The sequence below is a fragment of the Oncorhynchus gorbuscha genome, linkage group LG08 (genome assembly GCF_021184085.1).
Source record: "Oncorhynchus gorbuscha isolate QuinsamMale2020 ecotype Even-year linkage group LG08, OgorEven_v1.0, whole genome shotgun sequence".
In the NCBI taxonomy this organism is placed as follows: Eukaryota; Metazoa; Chordata; class Actinopteri; order Salmoniformes; family Salmonidae; genus Oncorhynchus; species Oncorhynchus gorbuscha.
In genome coordinates, this window is record NC_060180.1 from 19,319,970 (window position 1) to 19,341,344 (window position 21,375).

At 44.8% G+C, this 21,375-nt stretch overlaps 1 protein-coding gene across 5 annotated transcripts in view; it reads right to left on the minus strand.

Moving 5' to 3' along the window:
• The window catches only part of rasgrp3 (RAS guanyl releasing protein 3 (calcium and DAG-regulated)), a 55,889-nt gene that overhangs the window by 15,255 nt on the left and 19,259 nt on the right, over positions 1-21,375 (minus strand). For 3 of the 5 annotated variants that reach the window (XM_046358701.1, XM_046358702.1, XM_046358703.1), the window contains 4 exons: positions 14,779-14,861; positions 2,715-2,895; positions 2,486-2,588; positions 869-931 (listed from right to left, as the gene is read on the minus strand). In XM_046358701.1, coding sequence (XP_046214657.1) covers positions 869-931; positions 2,486-2,588; positions 2,715-2,784 — 236 coding nt within the window. In that variant the 5' untranslated portion in view covers positions 2,785-2,895; positions 14,779-14,861. The remainder of the gene's footprint in view (positions 1-868; positions 932-2,485; positions 2,589-2,714; positions 2,896-14,778; positions 14,862-21,375) is intronic. The other 2 variants (XM_046358704.1, XM_046358705.1) reach the window with 1 other exon arrangement.

Here is a 21,375-nt window from a genome sequence, read left to right on the forward strand (position 1 = left end):
ATATACAATATGTTGACTGTTTGCATGTGTACATTAAGGCTGAACATCATAGTGTGTAGCCGCAAGCACCAGTGCCTGTTGTAAATGAAGGATTCACAATGATGTTATAGTCTCTCTCAGAGGGCAAAGGCCGACTTGAGGGGGACTAACCCTGCACAAGGACTGCTGGGGGCTCCTTGCGCAGTGAGTAGTAGTAGTGTGATGTAGTGAGATGGACAAGTCCAGCAGATAGTCATAAATGTGGCCTAGATCCTTCTCTAGCCAACAAATCATGTTTTCTTAATCTGGAAACAATACACGAATACAAAGAACCAATAGCATTATGCTCCTTTAACAAGTGAATGGCCATTGTGGTATTCCCTCTTCAGATTAAAATGAACTGCAAAATAACATGAACTTTAGGATGGCCATCGTTACAGTAGATAACATTACATTCAGATGATTTACTTAGTCCTTGAATTTCATACCAAGGTTGCACACAAAATAGTGGGACATATATAATGAATTGGCAGACATTGGTGAAGGGGTTTACCCGTGAAATGAGAGTTTGAGTATTCTGTTAAAGATTGCCCGAGGACTTTTCTGGGTAAGTAATGGATCACAAGACTCCTGAGTCATTGAACGCATTCGCCCCAAACAATATCTCCACTTCAGATGGCTGGCAGTGGCCCACGTCACATGAGGACAGCCACTGGCTGTCACTTCCAATGACATCATCTCATTGCACCAGCCAGTCAGTCACAGAGCCCCGAGAGAGGAGCACAACATTTTCAGCCGGGGGGGTGGGTTGCCTAGCAATAAAAAACATCTTCAATACTAATAAAGAGCTCAGAAGCTCCTGGGTATGAAGTAGTGTTTTTTCTTTTACCTCATTAAATAGCAGATCTTCAGTCTCGTTCTTTGGCACTCATCTCCCTGGCAGTCACGGTATGTGGGGTTGTGTCAAGGACAGTTTGGCACTTTTTGAAGACATTTCCCAAAGCCCCATTACAAATGGACACCAGTCCCCATTTCCAACAACCCCCATCCCCTCCCAAAAAAACACAACGATAAAAAACGTCTTTCACGAGAAGCAGCTGTAGATTTATTAGTTGGACAAAAGGTCTCCACTCATGAAGAATAACCAAAGTGTTCAGAGAGGAATGCCCAGTATCTGGAAATAAAAACAATGGAAGTTCAGGCCATGTGATGAACCTCTCCACCACTGCATGTGTGCATTCTCTAAATAACTGTTACTGGGCCAATGTTTTCCCTCCTCGGACCATTGAAATAGAGATCTTAGAAGTAGCTTTGGAGAGGCCTTGGGCAGAGGGAGCCATGTATGCTGCGTAGCCTGTCTGCTATCACCTTCAAAGGAACACAGCTGTTTCTCTGCCCAGGATCCAGTCACAAGCATATGCAGCAGAGTAGACAAACCCCCGCCTTCTCCGTAGTACATTGGAACTCTCCCAGCATGGAGGGTCACGATGGATGCATATTGGATGTATACATGACTGTGAAAAACACACAATCAGTTGCTCTCCTACTCTCAAGAAGAGCGAAGAAATACTCTCATGGGCTAACTCACAAACAATGAGGTGAATCCATGAGAGATACAAATATAAGTACTGTGTATTAGGTACTGAAGGACAAAGATAAGTACTGTACATTTTGTTGGGTTAAAGCAAAAGCAAAAAGTGAGAGTAAAGGCAGAATAGTGCCTTTGTATTCTGTCACATGGAAGAGACTATCTGCTCTGGCTCTCGTCATACCGCATGGAAAATGTAGAATTTGCCACAAACTGGTCCCGGGTCACATATTTTTAAGATTAAGATTGGAGGTAGGCTTATCTCTAATCTGATTCTAGATCTGCGCTTAGGGGCAACTTCCATCTGAATCACCACAGCCATTACTCCAACCAACAGCAGGGACAAGATGGGGGTTTCATCAGTCATCAGTGGAGAGGCCTGACTCCAGGCAGAGTAATATCTCAGGGTCATGATGTATGATGGAAGCAAAGGGTTCAGAGAATAAGGCGTTCCCTGTTGAGTGGTCGTCTGAAGACCACGCACGCGACAACAAACCACTTAGTGGTATGGAGTCTCCAGGAAAACACCGTCCAGAACCCTGCTAACTGAATCAGATTCAAATGCAGTCATGACGCACTAGATACAAATCATACAGAGAAATAGGACACTATTAGGTATCGATTGGATCCAGGTTGCACTTCCTTTGAAGCGGTTCTTTATCTCGAACATTTTGCTCTCAAATGCATATATATATACTGTCCCTTAAAATAAACAAGCGTTTGTATCCTCAGGAAAAGTCAGTCAGGGTTAGTTAGTGTCGCACCACCCAGAAAATACATTTGGCACAGTCAGGGAACACAGCATTCCATAGCGTCCATATTGGATACTCTGCCATATCTAAACACTACCAGAAAGGCTCAAAATGGCAAATGACCATTGTTCTTTGTTGTTCTGGTGTGAATCCACATAAAGGATATATCATGAGCAGCTTCCCAGCCAGCTCTTTGGACGTGACATACCAGCGGTGCATCAGCAGCAGGGTGCGAGGGAGCTGGTTGGACTGCAACTCACCATTGTCATCTGTGGAGAGTGATCACACCATAGAAGAGGAACAATTAGAACACCTACACTATCTATATCTTCATGGATCACATCACACACCACTAAGACAGTGTCCCCACTGTGCTTCTGTGATTGGTCACTCACCAAAAGCCTGGATGCAGGCATCCAGTAGCGTGTTGAGGGGGGCTGCCTTCCCCAGCGTTGATGATCCCATGGTTCCGCGGGGGGACTCCTCACAGATACGGGTTCACGCCCCCGGAGCAGGAGAACACATGGTACACCTCCACACCTGGAGGTCAGGTGTCAAAGCCTGCTTAGGAGCTCTCTGTGAGAAGAGAAGACACAGGGATGCATCTAGATGTCAGCTTACGCTAAGCAAACATTGCTTAGATCTCTTTTTAAGATTCTTGTAAACACATATAAGATATGGTTGTGGATGTTGTTTATTCATAAAGCACACAATCGGAATTTGTGTTCTAAAGTATGGACACATACTAAATCCACCAGACACATTTCCTTTTACAATACATACTACCACTACATGGATGCTATACCAGGTTTTTCAATAAACTACAGTGGCTAGTGAAAAGAGCGTCATGCTCCTCTCCTCCATCCTCTTCACTTCCTCAATAACCCCTCACCATCTCCCACAGCACGTTTCTGATCCCCACATCTGCAGGAGTGGGACCATCTTCTGAGAACTCCCATGGCAGCCATACATTTTTAATGACTTTCCGATGTGCTCAGTGGGTGGTACCACTAACAGCTCATGATTCCATACAAATTGCATAATTTCTGGCCCAGTAAGCCGGACAAGACTATATCTGTCTACAATGGGACTGGGTTTATGTAATCTGGATACAGTGGTTTCTCCCTCTGCCTAATGAATATCAGTGATTGTCAGTTCATACAATATCACCACTGATGCCAACACAAAGTAAGTTAAGTACAGAAAAGGACATTTCAGGATGTTATTCTAGGGTTTTAGATTTCCAGATTAGATTTTACGACACAACAATAAAGGTTGAAATAGCAGAGCAAGTTGTCTGTAGTGATGACAGAGGTGGCGTCATCGGTAGGTTTGGTCGGTTGTTTAGGAAAGTGTTGCTGATTGGGATTGGTTGAGATTGGCCTAAGCCTCGAAGCAAAACAAATCATCAACCAGCGAATAAGGATTAGAGGTGCTTTGTGGGAGCAGGGGACCAAGTCCCTGTTGATTTGGAACTTGTTAATGGTTTTGTGTGTAATCTGTTGCCGTCACCTTGGTGAGGCGCAAACAAGACGTCATCCCCAAGCCTTGTAATTGATTGTGTGACACTTATGTCAATATCATAACTAGTGCAATTGGTGGGGGTTAGGGTCAGGAGTAGGATATGTGTGTGTGTCTGTGTGTGTGTCTGTGTGTATATGCGCATGCTTTTCTGGAAATGTATCAAGCCCTTGTCCCTTGACTGTAAGGAGATTAGTGAACTCTATCTGCAGTGCGGAGTTGATAATATCTTAGATGTTGAATGTGTTACCATACTGACTAGTATGTATCCCTCAGGTATGATTCATATCATGACGTCCATGGCCTTGACTGAAGGCAACCTTTCTTAAGGCTCAATTCAATCAGATCCGCTTTAGCCGACATCTGCATAGCGGTTGTTTTGGTGGTGTTGGAGGTGGGACTGCGTTACAGCTGTCAAATCCACAAGTGGCTCCTGGCGTTATACCTAAAGTGGACATTGCCATTGGCTGCACTGAGTCGCATTAAGAGAAATCCCATGCACATACAGTATGTGTACATCCGTTTATATTTCAAATGCATCTCAAAATGTGATAGGTAGGAGGCTTGAGATAGGATTGAAGTAGATATTAGAACATGAATTTGCATTGCAGATTCTATACATTTTTGGGTACTATGCCTTGATTTATGTTTGTCCCGAGTATTAATTAAGTCCTAGATTCAAATCGATCAAGCGTGAATTGGCGATCATCGACCCCCGCATAGCTGGTGTTTTGGAGAAGTAACTGTGTTGGAGCTGCGAAATCAGTGAGCAGCTACTCTTGATCATTGTCACAAAGCCACACCTGTCCCACTCCCAGGCTATAGAGAAATAATGATGCTCAAATTGAAAATCATTAAACAAAATAATAAGGATTTACATAAGCCTCATCGATGTCCAGATTACATTCCAATGTTGGAATTTGTAGATTTCGCAGCTCCAACACAGTTACATCTCCAAAACACCAGATATATTGATGAATACACAAATACAAAGAACGCCTGCTCTTTCTATGACAGACTGACCAGGTGAATCCAGGTAAAAGCTATGATCCTTTATTGATGTCACTTGTTAAATCCACTTCAATCAGTGTAGATGTCCGTGTAGATGAAGGGGAGGAGACAGTTTAAAGAAGGATTTTTAAGACAATTGAGTCATTTTGTATGTGTGTGTCATTCAGAGGGTGAATGGGCAGGACAATAGATTTAGGTGCCTTTGAATGGGGTATGGTAATAGATGCCAGGCGCACCGGTTTGAGTGTGTCAAGAACTGCAACACTGCTGGGTTTTTTACACTCAACAGTTTCTCATGTGTATCGAGAATGGTCCACCACCAAAAGGACATCCAGCCAACTTGGCACAAATGTGGGAAGCATTGGAATCAACATAGGCCAGTATCCCTGTGGAACGCTTTCAATATCTTGTGGAGTCCATGCCCTGACGAATTGAAGCTGTTCTGAGGGCAAAAGGGGTTGCAACTGAATATTAGGAAGGTGTTCCTAATATTTTACACACTCAGTGTAGGTCAATAGTCTATGCAGAGGGAAGAGCAAATGCATGAGGAAGATTTTATCAACATTCAACTAGGTGGAAATTAAGTGTGTACAGTATCTGTTACGTTATTCCCTAGCCAATAGTGTATCACTGCACTGAAACAAAACAGCTGATGCCTGGTGCCAAAATGGACACCATGGCAGGTATGCCCGAGCTTGTTTAGCTCAAGCAATTACAGTTGATTAATAACCGTTAAAGGCCCTAACAGCAGCACTCCTCACAGATAAGATCTTTCTGAAGCACCACTGTTTTCCATCATGATTTGCAACGTGATCTCCACTACATGGACTTGTATGTATTGAAGCAACTACGAAAGCCATAAAAATTGGTCTAAAATCCTCTGTTTTTTTTGTGCAGAGAAGATTTCTACCTCTTATTCTGTTTAATAAACCTCCAATTCCCTGTGCAGTCACACAGTTTGCCCCTCTACAGCTGGGCACAGAGCCAGTGTCCAGATAAATGGAAAAAGCCATGCAGCCTTGGAGGGTCACACTTCAATAAGTTGAGACGGGCACTGATAAATTAACAACCAAAGGTCTGCAACTCCACTACTGCACTGACTCCAGATATACCATACCTGTTGTGCTCATCTGTGACTCTGAGTTGAAGTTCACAATGTCAACTTCAGAAAACCTTCCAAAGTATGCGATGAGCTTATTGGTCAAAATGGTTGTAAACACAAAGTTGTACGGTAGTGTCCTGACATAAACTCAAACCTCAGCTTTTAGAAGGACGCGTCAGTCAGCAGAATGACTCTCCTGCTGTACATTCTATTCTGATTACAAAGTGCCGAGACAGACAGAACCAACATCATCACCTGTCAAATGGAAAATAAATGTTTTTCCAGACACGTTACATTATATGCCATTTAGCAGACGCTTTTATCCAAACCGACTCGCAGTCATGCTTGTCCAGAATGTCCAGAAACAAAGTACTTTCTTCTGAGAAATTAAGGCGATTCCATGCAAGAAATTACCAAAAAACTGAAGATCTCGGACAACGCTGTATAATACTCCCTTCACAGAACAGCGCAAACTGGCTCTAACCAGAATAGAAAGAGGAGTGGGAGGCCCCGGTACACAACTGAGCAAGAGGACAAGTACATTATAGTGTCTAGTTTGTGAAACAGACGCCTCACAAGTCCTCAACTGGCAACTTCATTAAATGGTAGTACCCGCAAAACACCAGTCTAAACATCAACAGTGAAGAGGCGACTCCGGGATGCTGGCCTTCTAGGCAGAGTTACAAAGAAAATGCCATATCTCAGACTGGTCAATAAAAATAAAAGATTTAGATGGGCAAATGAACACAGACACTGGATAGAGGAACTCTGCCTAGAAGGCCAGCATCCCAGAGTCACCTCTTCACTGTTGACATTGAAACTATCTAACATGATGTAGTCCATGACACCAAATGACTGTTTAGTTTGTGGTCCAGGGGTAAACATCCCTTGTGTCTTCTATATACAGCCATGATATTATTGGTCTTTGAATAGTGATGTAAAACATAGCGAGTCGCGTTAAGAGCACCCTCTGGGTGCTTAGATTACATGTGTCATGCAGGTGAATGAGGACCCAAAAGCGACTTGGCGAAAACAGAGTCTTTAATCCAGAAAAGTAATTCTACAAACATAAGACATAATTCCACTCGTAATGACGAGAACAGACTGGAGACTCGATCAAGAACTGCAGGTTGCCTCGGGAAGGCACTTGAACCTAGCAGACTCAGACACCTGCTCTCCACGCAGCATCTGAGGGAAACACAACACGACAGGGCGATACACAGACACAGCACGGTGAACAATAGACAAGGATCCGACAGGACAGGAACGGAAAACAAGGGAAGAAATAGGGACTCTAATCAGGGGAAAAGATAAGGAACAGGTGTGGGAAGACTAAATGATTGATTAGGGGAATAGGAACAGCTGGGAGCAGGAACGGAACGATAGAGAGAAGAGAGAGAGGAAGGGAGAGAGAAAAAGGGGAACGAACCTAAAAAGACCAGCAGGGGGAAATGAACAGAGGAAAAGCAAAATGACAAGACAATCTAAGACAAAACATGACAGTACCCCCCACTCACCGAGCGCCTCCTGGCGCACTCGAGGAGGAATCCTGGCGGCAACGGAGGAAATCATCAATGAGTGAACGGTCCAGCACGTCCCGAGACGGAACCCAACTCCTCTCCTCAGGACCGTGACCCTCCCAATCCACTAAGTATTGGTGACCCCGTCCCCGAGAACGCATGTCCATGATCCTACGTACCTTGTAAATAGGTGCGCTCTCGACAAGGACGGGAGGGGGGGGAGGGAAGACGAACGGGGTGCGAAGAAAGGGCTTGACACAGGAGACATGGAAGACAGGATGGACGCGACGAAGATGTCGCGGAAGAAGCAGTCGCACAGCGACAGGATTGACGACCTGGGAGACACGGAACGGACCAATGAACCGCGGAGTCAACTTACGAGAAGCTGTCGTAAGAGGAAGGTTGCGAGTGGAAAGCCACACTCTCTGGCCGCAACAATACCTAGGACTCTTAATCCTGCGTTTATTGGCGGCTCTCACAGTCTGTGCCCTGTAACGGCAAAGTGCAGACCTCACCCTCCTCCAGGTGCGCTCACAACGTTGGACAAACGCTTGAGCGGAGGGAACGCTGGACTCGGCAAGCTGGGATGAGAACAGAGGAGGCTGGTAACCCAGACTACTCTGAAACGGAGATAACCCGGTAGCAGACGAAGGAAGCGAGTTGTGAGCGTATTCTGCCCAGGGGAGCTGTTCTGCCCAAGACGCAGGGTTTCTGAAAGAAAGGCTGCGTAGTATGCGACCAATCGTCTGATTGGCCCTCTCTGCTTGACCGTTAGACTGGGGATGAAACCCGGAAGAGAGACTGACGGACGCACCAATCAAACGACAGAACTCCCTCCAAAACTGTGACGTGAATTGCGGGCCTCTGTCTGAAACGGCGTCTAACGGGAGGCCATGAATTCTGAACACATTCTCGATGATGATTTGTGCCGTCTCCTTAGCGGAAGGAAGTTTAGCGAGGGGAATGAAATGTGTCGCCTTAGAGAACCTATCGACAACCGTAAGAATCACAGTCTTCCCCGCAGACAAAGGCAGACCGGTAATGAAGTCTAGGGCGATGTGAGACCATGGTCGAGAAGGAATGGGGAGCGGTCTGAGACGACCGGCAGGAGGAGAGTTACCCGACTTAGTCTGCGCGCAGTCCGAACAAGCAGCCACGAAACGGCGCGTGTCACGCTCCTGAGTCGGCCACCAAAAGCGCTGGCGAATAGACGCAAGAGTGCCTCGAACACCGGGATGACCAGCTAACTTGGCAGAGTGAGCCCACTGAAGAACAGCCAGACGAGTGGAAACAGGAACGAAAAGGAGGTTACTAGGACAAGCGCGCGGCGACGCAGTGTGCGTGAGTGCTTGCTTAACCTGTCTTTCAATTCCCCAGACTGTCAACCCGACAACACGCCCATAAGGAAGAATCCCCTCAGGATCAGTAGAAGCCACAGAAGAACTAAACAGACGGGATAAGGCATCAGGCTTGGTGTTTTTGCTACCCGGACGGTAAGAAATCACAAACTCGAAACGAGCGAAAAACAACGCCCAACGAGCTTGACGGGCATTAAGTCGTTTGGCAGAACGGATGTACTCAAGGTTCTTATGGTCTGTCCAAACGACAAAAGGAACGGTCGCCCCCTCCAACCACTGTCGCCATTCGCCTAGGGCTAAGCGGATGGCGAGCAGTTCGCGGTTACCCACATCATAGTTGCGTTCAGATGGCGACAGGCGATGAGAAAAATAAGCGCAAGGATGAACCTTATCGTCAGACTGGAAGCGCTGGGATAGAATGGCTCCCACGCCTACCTCTGAAGCGTCAACCTCGACAATGAATTGTCTAGTGACGTCAGGAGTAACGAGGATAGGAGCGGATGTAAAACGTTCTTTTAGAAGATCAAAAGCTCCCTGGGCGGAACCGGACCACTTAAAACACGTCTTGACAGAAGTAAGAGCTGTGAGAGGGGCAGCAACTTGACCGAAATTACGAATGAAACGCCGATAGAAATTAGCGAAACCTAAAAAGCGCTGCAACTCGACACGTGACCTTGGAACGGGCCAATCACTGACAGCTTGGACCTTAGCGGAATCCATCTGAATGCCTTCAGCGGAAATAACGGAACCGAGAAAAGTAACGGAGGAGACATGAAAAGAGCACTTCTCAGCCTTCACGTAGAGACAATTCTCTAAAAGGCGCTGTAGAACACGTCGAACGTGCTGAACATGAATCTCGAGTGACGGTGAAAAAATCAGGATATCGTCAAGATAGACAAAAACAAAGATGTTCAGCATGTCTCTCAGAACATCATTAACTAATGCCTGAAAAACAGCTGGCGCATTGGCGAGACCAAACGGCAGAACCCGGTACTCAAAATGCCCTAACGGAGTGTTAAACGCCGTTTTCCACTCGTCCCCCTCTCTGATGCGCACGAGATGGTAAGCGTTACGAAGGTCCAACTTAGTAAAGCACCTGGCTCCCTGCAGAATCTCGAAGGCTGATGACATAAGGGGAAGCGGATAACGATTCTTAACCGTTATGTCATTCAGCCCTCGATATCCACGCAGGGGCGCAGAGTACCGTCCTTTTTCTTAACAAAAAGAACCCCGCCCCGGCCGGAGAGGAAGAAGGCACTATGGTACCGGCGTCAAGAGACACAGATAAATAATCCTCGAGAGCCTTACGTTCGGGAGCCGACAGAGAGTATAGTCTACCCCGAGGGGGAGTGGTCCCCGGAAGGAGATCAATACTACAATCATACGACCGGTGAGGAGGAAGGGAGTTGGCTCGGGACCGACTGAAGACCGTGCGCAGATCATGATATTCCTCCGGCACTCCTGTCAAATCGCCAGGTTCCTCCTGAGAAGTGGGGACAGAAGAAATGGGAGGGATGGCAGACATTAAACACTTCACATGACAAGAAACGTTCCAGGATAGGATAGAATTACTAGACCAATTAATAGAAGGATTATGACATACTAGCCAGGGATGACCCAAAACAACAGGTGTAAAAGGTGAACGAAAAATCAAAAAAGAAATAGTCTCACTGTGGTTACCAGATACTGTGAGAGTTAAAGGTAGTGTCTCAAATCTGATACTGGGAAGATAACTACCATCTAAGGCAAACATGGGCGTAGGCTTGTCTAACTGTCTGAAAGGAATGTCATGTTTCCGAGCCCATGCTTCGTCCATGAAACAACCCTCAGCCCCCGAGTCAATCAAGGCACTGCATGTAGCACCCGAACCGGTCCAGCGTAGATGGACCGACATAGTAGTACAGGATCTAGATGAAGAGACCTGAGTAGTAGCGCTCACCAGTAGCCCTCCGATTACTGATGAGCTCTGGCCTTTTACTGGACATGAATTGAAAAAATGTCCATCAAATCCGCAATAGAGGCACAGGCGGTTGGTGATCCTCCGTTCCCTCTCCTTAGTCGAGATGCGAATACCTCCCAGCTGCATGGGCTCAGTCTCTGAGCCAGAGGAGGGAGATGGTTGCGATGCGGAGCAGGGAAACACCGTTGACGCGAGCTCTCTTCCACGAGCTTGGTGACGAAGATCTACCCGTCGTTCTATGCGGATGGCGAGAGCAATCAAAGAGTCCACACTGGCGGGAACCTCCCGAGAGAGAATCTCATCTTTGACCACTGCGTGGAGTCCCTCCAGAAAACGAGCGAGCAGCGCCGGCTCGTTCCAGTCACTAGAGGCAGCAAGAGTGCGAAACTCTATAGAGTAATCCGTTATGGATCGATCACCTTGGCATAGGGAAGCCAGGGCCCTAGAAGCCTCCCTACCAAAAACTGAACGGTCAAAAACCCGAATCATCTCCTCCTTAAAGTTCTGGTAATTGTTTGAACAATCAGCCCTTGCCTCCCAGATAGCTGTGCCCCACTCTCGAGCCCGGCCAGTAAGGAGTGAAATGACGTAAGCAACCCGAGCTCTCTCGCTAGAGTATGTGTTGGGTTGGAGAGAGAACACAATATCACACTGGGTGAGAAAGGAGCGGCACTCCGTGGGCTGCCCGGAGTAGCAAGGTGGGTTATTAACCCTAGGTTCCGGAGGCTCGGCAGGCCAGGAAGTAACAGGTGGCACGAGACGAAGACTCTGGAACTGTCCAGAGAGGTCGGAAACCTGAGCGGACAGGTTCTCCACGGCATGGCGAGCAGCAGACAATTCCTGCTCGTGTCTGCCGAGCATGGCTCCTTGGATCTCGACGGCAGTGTTACGAACGTCTGTAGTCGCTGGGTCCATTCTTTGGTCGGATCCTTCTGTCATGCAGGTGAATGAGGACCCAAAAGCGACTTGGCGAAAACAGAGTCTTTAATCCAGAAAAGTAATTCTACAAACATAAGACATAATTCCACTCGTAATGACGAGAACAGACTGGAGACTCGATCAAGAACTGCAGGTTGCCTCGGGAAGGCACTTGAACCTAGCAGACTCAGACACCTGCTCTCCACGCAGCATCTGAGGGAAACACGACACGACAGGGCGATACACAGACACAGCACGGTGAACAATAGACAAGGATCCGACAGGACAGGAACGGAAAACAAGGGAAGAAATAGGGACTCTAATCAGGGGAAAAGATAAGGAACAGGTGTGGGAAGACTAAATGATTGATTAGGGGAATAGGAACAGCTGGGAGCAGGAACGGAACGATAGAGAGAAGAGAGAGAGGAAGGGAGAGAGAAAAAGGGGAACGAACCTAAAAAGACCAGCAGGGGGAAAATGAACAGAGGAAAAGCAAAATGACAAGACAATCTAAGACAAAACATGACAACATGCTACATGTCACAGAGCCCTGAGCTCTGAGCTCAGATCGACAGCATCAAATGTGAGCAGTATATTGTTGCACAGCAGTATGGTATCTCAATGACATGCTAAAATACATCAACAAGAAATTACCACAAAAATACCTTCTACAATTTCTCCTCATCTAAATACCTTGTATAACCTGTCTTCAACCAAATAACTTTCAAAACCTCTCTGTAACCAAACGTCTTCTCCAACCAGAGAGAGACATCCAGGGCTGATTGGTTAACCTCACAGGGGCAGTGATGTACAGAACTGTGCAACATGGCTTCTTACATGAAGAGTCTGCTGCCCTGTGCTTCCACACCTCTAAGAGGATATGAATCAATGAATCGATTAGTTGTCTGTTAGGTGATAATCAGGCATCCCTACTCTCCAAAGGGACACCCAATGATTCCTCCACAGCTTAACCCCAAACAGCCAACGAGATGCCAGATAACAGGAAGTCAGGGAATAGGCTCAGGCTGCATCTCATTCCACAGATAATTCCTCCCTTCTATACCACCTTAGTCACTCCATTGTCCAGATCTGATAGGAGCAGATAGGTGGAAGCAATATGGCGGAAACTAGGTATTGACACCTATTTAGTAATATCTAGTACTAGTGCATATGTGAATGTGAGTGAATGAAGGCAGATGGAAGGGAAATAGGGAAAATATTTCTGGAATGAAAAGCAGCTTTGCTTAAATCTGTATCCCTATTCTATAATGCCATCCATACCACAAGTGAAACACGTAGTAGGGAAATAAGAGGGAAAGAAGCTTGTTCTGAAAATGAATCCGCTAAAGTAACCTCAATACAAACACACATCTCTACAATCTCAACAACAACCACCAACTGACCACCACTGTATTGATGCAAACACCTCAACCCAACCATGTCTATGAGCTGGTTGAGGTTGCTGGCTGGGGTCATAATAACAACTGATAACACAATAACACACTAAAATACACGAGGGCGGGGATTCAACGCAAGGTGCGTTATACAGCCAACAATGCAGCTTTTAAAGGCATTTTCCTGCACGACACGGCTGATGCCTGGAGCCGAAATGGGCACCACGGCAGATGTACCCAAACAGACCTATTTATTATTATGGTACGGCCTCAGTGAGATTCAAACCTATAATGTTATGTTCTCTATATATAGAATTAGTCCCCTGCGCCAACAGGATGGAGCTAGCATGCCATGTTTTTTTCATTCTCAAAGCTGTTCATTTTAGTCTATTCAAACAGACCCCATTTCAAAGGAAACAAGCACTATTTGTAAGAGCTTGTGACAATGAAGACTTGCACTGTTAAGAGATTAATAGGCATTTCACAGTAACTTAATGGTTGCTGGTCATCAGCACGTTAATGTTTAATTTTCAGTAACTTACTGTCAGCTAGTTGCAAGTGGGTTATTGATCAATTTGCTTAATGTTGTCATCTGAAAATTCCAGTAACAGTACAGTAAATCACTGGAAGTTAATGTACATTTAACAATAACTGGCTGTTTGCCAGTTAGGTAACATTAAATTCCCAGCAACTTTCTGGGAATGATGCAGGATAGTTCAATGGGCTTTGGAACATTCTTAACACAAAACAAAATATTGGTTAGACTTATGGCTCTATTAAGTCAGATCCGCTTCAGCCAGCTTCTGCATAGCGGTTGTTTTGACACTGTCAGAGGTGGAACTGCGTTCGATTGTAGAACTGGAAATGGACAAATGAGGTGATCAACCTTCATCAACATATCGATAAAACCACTTCAACGGGTACAACACTTCCACTAACGGTTGGCATAGAAACCATGCCCCAAATACTCTAATGAGCCCTGCCAGCATATTGCCCCCACCCTAGAAAAGGTACTATAAAAATTGATTGTTAACACAAATACTTAAAAAGATACTGAACAGCCAATGCCATGTGAGTTCTTATGTGTAACTTTGACCATTTCGTACCCCAGGGAACAACGCCGTTGCCAAACTATACTCTTATTTTTGAGAGTGTGTGAAAATATGTTATAGGTAATAAATATGTACCTGGTGGCACTGCAGAAATACTGACACACTCCCCACTTATAGGTTGCAAGTTCAAATCCACAGAGAATTCATGCACACTTTGTGTCCTTGAGAACTACTATTTTTACGTTGGTGTAATCAGATAGTCACACAATTATTGACTTGATATTGGGCAACTTTTAGCAAAGTGCAGAAATGTATTGTTGCCAATAAGTCTGTGGCCAATCTCCATCACACCCACAGATATGGTGGTGTCGCATGACATTTCAGGTTGTTGGCAACCATGAGGTTGTGAGTTCAAGTCCCAGGAGAGGTTGAGTCCCAAGTGTGCTCACAGTGCACCATGTCAAATTACAATAGCTTACCGGCTACAGAGTTGCCGCATAAATATAATTTACAAGAGTGTATTGTAATGAGAAAACAGCAGCATACTGTCATTTTACAGCAATACCACCTTCACGTTTTCGTATACAGTATATACTTTATTTTTCTCTTGTATTATCACTGACCTGGTGGCGCAGCAGGACATTCAAGAAGTTACCAACCAATAGGTTGCGAGCCAAAATCCGAAGTCAGGAAACAGTGCAGTTAACTGTAGGTTAGAGTAAAACAACAGTACCAAAGATTACAATAAGTATTTGTTACTGTAAAATGACTACAGTAGCATTATTGGTACTGTAAATCAATTATAGTAACAGTATTGGATACCGTAAAATACCGTACGGTAACATACTGCACCTTTTTTTCTTGCAGGTAACTGGCTGCCAGTAGGTTACCGTAAAAACAACAGGACATTTTTACAGTGTAGCATCCTGACTTAAACCCAAACCTCAGCTTCTAGAAGGACGGGTCAGTCAGCAGGATGACACAGTTCAGAGTCGGACAGAAACAACAATCATCACTTGTCAACTGGAAAAGACAACGGACCTGAATAAGGAAAAGTCCTATATACTTCTTTGGAGAATGTGTAATTAACGGTTACAGTCCACTAATAATGAGCCCAAGCCAAAATACAATGATCCCTCCCTCTTCCTAGATAATCCCCAAGCCAAATCTCTGATTTAACCTTTTGTGTCCCAGTATTAGAATTCTGCTGCCTTTTATTACATGGTTCCATCTGCCGTATAAAGCAGAGGAAAATACTAAGAATTAGCAGCTACTTATACATGTTATTTGACAAATATGATATGACATTACAGTCACATTCTGCATCAGCTTTACCAGCAGTAGGGTCCACTACTCCTCAATATCCATATGAGAAGACCGGATACACTGATGCATTTGACGTTTCCTCACTCATGCTGGTTTGAATAAAGCCATGCATTGTTGGGGTCAGTTCTGCTATGTTGGGATCAGTTCTGCAGGACTTGTACTGTTCGCTCAACAATAAGCAAGTGTTTCTGCCTGGGGTTTGCGCACGCGCACGCACGCACGCACGCACACGCACACACACACACACACACACACACACACACACACACACACACACACACACACACACACACACACACACACACACACACACACACACACACACACATACACACTTCCCAGACCACTAGTGTCACTAGCCCAGCATCAAAGAACCACTCTCTTCCTCAGTTCTGACAGACAACTGTAACACAGAGATGCGAGAGCACATTGCTCTGTTGATCTCTAGCAAAAACAAAACACAGCACACATCAACCCCAAGTCAGACAACAATACAAGCAGTCTCTTAGCCACCAACAACAAATAGATAGTACATACAGAGATAAACAAGAGCAGAGTAAGATGTACAACAACAAGGTTTTACATAAGCCTTTTCTGTCTGTTTCAAAATGCTCTGTTAACAGTGCCACAAGCATCTCAGTCCTTGTCTTTAACATATTATAAATACTGAAAATGTTCTAATACATCCATGTGCAGTCTTACCACCAAAAGGCATGGCAACAATGTCAGCCTTTAGTAAGTTCAGGGCAAAGATCATTCTTCCCAAAGGCTACACAATCTTAGATATAGTCGACCAGACCAGTGCTCCAGGCTGCTTCTGGCTGCAGTAGAGTCCCATGGTAGAGTGCAGTACGGTACCCTGGTCCTCCTCCTGTTTTAAACACAGCCTGCAGCAGTGTAACACAGCCCCCATGTGACCCCACACTACAAAAAAATCAAAGGAGCTCTGCTCAGAAACCAAAACACCCCCCCCCCTCCCCCAATACCACACGTACACATACATCCACACACTTTGACACCTATCGCACACCCCCCCCCCCCCCACACACACGCACACCAAAAAGGAGAGAAAAACACAGCAGACATGGATAAGGTATGGCATCCAGACCTGGAGTATTTGAACAGAGCCCATGCAGCAGACAGTCAGGGCACACACAGAGGATGAGGCAAGGGCAGATGTTGTTGGAGACACACATGGCTAGAGCCGTGCTCAATGATTTGGCAGGAAGAGAGCAACAGCTGCCCACCACAGCCGTTTGTTGTTAGGCGTGAGAGAGAGAGAGGCACACACAGACAGAGAGAGAGAGAGAGAGTTTGTGTATGCACGCCCCAGACAGTCACATGTCTCTTCTGATCACTGAGCAGATAATGGACTGAATAGTGGCCTGCAGCCTTACTAATCCTACCTACAGCAGCCCTAATGAGTGACACTAAATGGCTGCTGACATCACCTATAGACTACAGTGTTTTTAATTGACATCATCTACAGTGCATTCGGAAAGTATTCAGTCCCCTTGACTTTTTCCAAATGTTGTTACGTAACAGCCTTATTTTAAAATGATTAAATCATTTTGATTTAAATCATGATTAAATCAACAACAAAAAATCCTCAATCTAGACACAATACCCCATAATGACAAAGAGAAAACAGGTTATTAGAATGTTTTGCAAATGTATAAAAAAATATATATATTTTTAAATATCTTATTTACATAAGTATTCAGAACCTTTGCTATGAGACTCAAAATTGAGCTCAGGTGCATCCTGTTTCCATTGATCATCCTTGAGATGTTTCTACAACTTGACTGAAGTCCACCTGTGGTAAATTCAATTGATTTGACATGTTTTGGAAAGACACACACCTGTCTATATAAGGTCCCACAGTTGACAGTGCATGTCAGAGTAAAAATCAAGCCATGAGGTGGAAGGAATTGTCCGTAGAGCTCCGAGACAGGATTGTGTCGAGGCACAGATCTGGGGAAGTGTACCAAAAAATGTCTGCAGCATTGAAGGTCCCCAACAATACAGTGGCCTCCTTCAATCTTAAATGGAAGAGCCACCAAGACTCTCCTGAACCACCAAGACTCTTCCTAGAGCTGGTTGCCCAGCCAAACTGAGCAATCGGGGGAGAAGGGCCTTGGTCAGGGAGGTGACCAAGAACCCAATGGTCACTCTGACAGAGCTCCAGAGTTCCTCTGTGGAAATAGATGGACGCCACTCTTCAGTAAAAGGCACATGACAGCCCGCTTGGAGTTTTATAAAAGGCACCTAAAGGACTCTCAGACCATGAGAAGCAAGATTCTCTGATCTGATGAAACCAAGATTGAACTCTTTGGCCTGAATGCCAAGCATCACATCTGGAGGAAACCTGGCACCATCCCTACGGTGAAGCATGGTGGTGGCAGCATCATGCAGTTGAGATGTTTTTCAGCGCCAGGGACTGGGAGACTAGTCAGGATAGAGGGAAAGATGAACGGAGCAAAGTAAAGAGAGTACAGAGGGGCGGCAGGTAGCCTAGTGGTTAGAGCGTTGGACTAGTAACCAAAAGGTTGCAAAATCGAATCCCGAGCTGACAAGGTAAAAATCTGTCATTCTGCCCCTGAACCCACTGTTTCTAGGCCGTCATTGAAAATAAGAATTTGTTCTTAACTGACTTGCCTAGTTAAATAAAAGGTCAAATAAAATAAAAAAATCCTTGATGAAAACCTGATCCAGAGCGCTCAGGACCGGGGCGAAGGTTTACTTTCCAACAGGACAACAACCCTAAACAGTAGGGCAGTGGAACAAGTCTCTGAATGTGGCCCAGCCAGAGCACAGACTTAAACCTGATCGAACATCTCTGGAGAAACCTGAAAAAATCTGTGCAGCGATATTCCCCATCCAAGCTGTCAGAGCTTGAGAGGATCTGCAAGGAAGAATGGGAGAAACTCCCCAAATACAGTTGTGCCGAGCTTGTAGCGTGATACCAAAGAAGACTCCAGGCTGTAATCACTACCAAGGTCTCAATACTTATGTAAATGTGATATCAGTATTTTATTTTTAATACATTTTCAAACACTTCTAAACACCTGTTTTTGCTTCGTCATGATGGGTTATTAATTGACATCAACAGAGGATGGGTTATTGTGATGAGGGGGGAAAATGATTTCATCCATTTTAGAATAAGGCTGTAATGTAACAAAATGTGGAAAAAGTGAAGGGGTCTGAATACTTTCCGAAAGCACTGTACACAGTGCACACAACTGACATCACCTACAGTGCCTTGCGAAAGTATTCGGCCCCCTTGAACTTTTTTTGTGAAGAATCAACAACAAGTGGGACACAATCATGAAGTGGAACGACATTTATTGGATATTTCAAACTTTTTTAACAAATCAAAAACTGAAAAATTGGGCGTGCAAAATTATTCAGCCCCCTTAAGTTAATACCTTGTAGCGCCACCTTTTGCTGCGATTACAGCTGCAAGTCGCTTGGGGTATGTTTCTATCAGTTTTGCACATCGAGAGACTGAATTTCTTTCCCATTCCTCCTTGCAAAACAGCTCGAGCTCAGTGAGGTTGGATGGAGAGCATTTGTGAACAGCAGTTTTCAGTTCTTTCCACAGATTCTCGATTGGATTCAGGTCCGGACTTTGACTTGGCCATTCTAACACCTGGATATGTTTATTTTTGAACCATTCCATTGTAGATTTTGCTTTATGTTTTGGATCATTGTCTTGTTGGAAGACAAATCTCCGTCCCAGTCTCAGGTCTTTTGCAGACTCCATCAGGTTTTCTTCCAGAATGGTCCTGTATTTGGCTCCATCCATCTTCCCATCAATTTTAACCATCTTCCCATCAATTTTAACCATCTTCCCATCAATTTTAACCATCTTCCCTGTCCCTGCTGAAGAAAAGCAGGCCCAAACCATGATGCTGCTGCCACCACCATGTTTGACAGTGGGGATGTTGTTTTCAGGGTGATGAGCTGTGTTGCTTTTACGCCAAACATAACGTTTTGCATTGTTGCCAAAAAGTTCAATTTTGGTTTCATCTGACCAGAGCACCTTCTTCCACATGATTGGTGTGTCTCCCAGGTGGCTTGTGGCAAACTTTAAACAACACCTTTTATGGATATCTTTAAGAAATGGCTTTCTTCTTGCCACTCTTCCATAAAGGCCAGATTTCTGCAATATACGACTGATTGTTGTCCTATGGACAGAGTCTCCCACCTCAGCTGTAGATCTCTACAGTTCATCCAGAGTGATCATGGGCCTCTTGGCTGCATCTCTGATCAGTCTTCTCCTTGTATGAGCTGAAAGTTTAGAGGGACGGCCAGGTCTTGGTAGATTTGCAGTGGTCTGATACTCCTTCCATTTCAATATTATCGCTTGCACAGTGCTCCTTGGGATGTTTAAAGCTTGGGAAATCTTTTTGTATCCAAATCCGGCTTTAAACTTCTTCACAACAGTATCTCGGACCTGCCTGGTGTGTTCCTTGTTCTTCATGATGCTCTCTGCGCTTTTAATGGACCTCTGGGACTATCACAGTGCAGGTGCATTTATACGGAGACTTGATTACACACAGGTGGATTGTATTTATCATCATTAGTCATTTAGGTCAACATTGGATCATTCAGAGATCCTCACTGAACTTCTGGAGAGAGTTTGCTGCACTGAAAGTAAAGGGGCTGAATAATTTTGCACGCCCAATTTTTCCGTTTTTGATTTGTTAAAAAAGTTTGAAATATCCAATAAATGTCGTTCAACTTCATGATTGTGTCCCACTTGTTGTTGATTCTTCACAAAAAAAATACAGTTTTATATCTTTATGTTTGAAGCCTGAAATGTGGCAAAAGGTCGCAAAGTTCAAGGGGGCCGAATACTTTCGCAAGGCACTGTATATAGGATGGGGTTTAACTGACATAACATATATAGGATGTGGGTTTTAACTGACATCACCTACAGAGGATGGGGTTTTAACTGACATCACCTATAGTTTAGCAGTTTGAACTGACATCACCTATAGAGGATGTGGTTTGAACTGACATCACCTATAGAGGATGTGGGTTTTTTAACTGACATCACCTATAGTTTGGCAGTTTTAACTGACATCACCTATAGAGGATGTGGGTTTAACTGACATCACCTATAGTTTGGCAGTTTTAACTGATATCACCTATAGAGGATGTGGTTTTAACTGACATCACATATATTGTTTGGGGTTTTTAACTGATATCACCTATAGAGTTTGGGGGTTTTAACTGACATCACCTATAGTTTGGCAGTTTTAACTGACATCACCTATAGAGGATGGGGTTTGAACTGACATCACCTATAGAGGATGTGGTTTGAACTGACATCACCTATAGAGGATGTGGTTTTAACTGACATCACCTATAGTTTGGCAGTTTTAACTGACATCCCCTATAGAGGATGGGGTTGTAACTGACATCACCTATAGAGGATGGGGTTGTAACTGACATCACCTATAGAGGATGGGGTTGTAACTGACATCACCTATAGAGGATGGGGTTGTAACTGACATCACCTATAGAGGATGGGGTTGTAACTGACATCACCTATAGAGGATGGGGTTGTAACTGACATCACCTATAGAGGATGGGGATTTAACTGACATCACCTATAGAGGATAGGGATTTAACTGACATCACCTATAGAAGATGGGGATTTAACTGACATCACCTATAGAGGATGGGGATTTAACTGACATCACCTATAGAGGATGGGAATTTAACTGACATCACCTATAGAGGATGGGGATTTAACTGACATCACCTACAGAGGATGGGGATTTAACTGACATCACCTACAGATGATAGGGATTTAACTGACATCACCTATAGAGGATGGGGATTTAACTGACATCACCTATAGAGGCTGGGGATTTAACTGA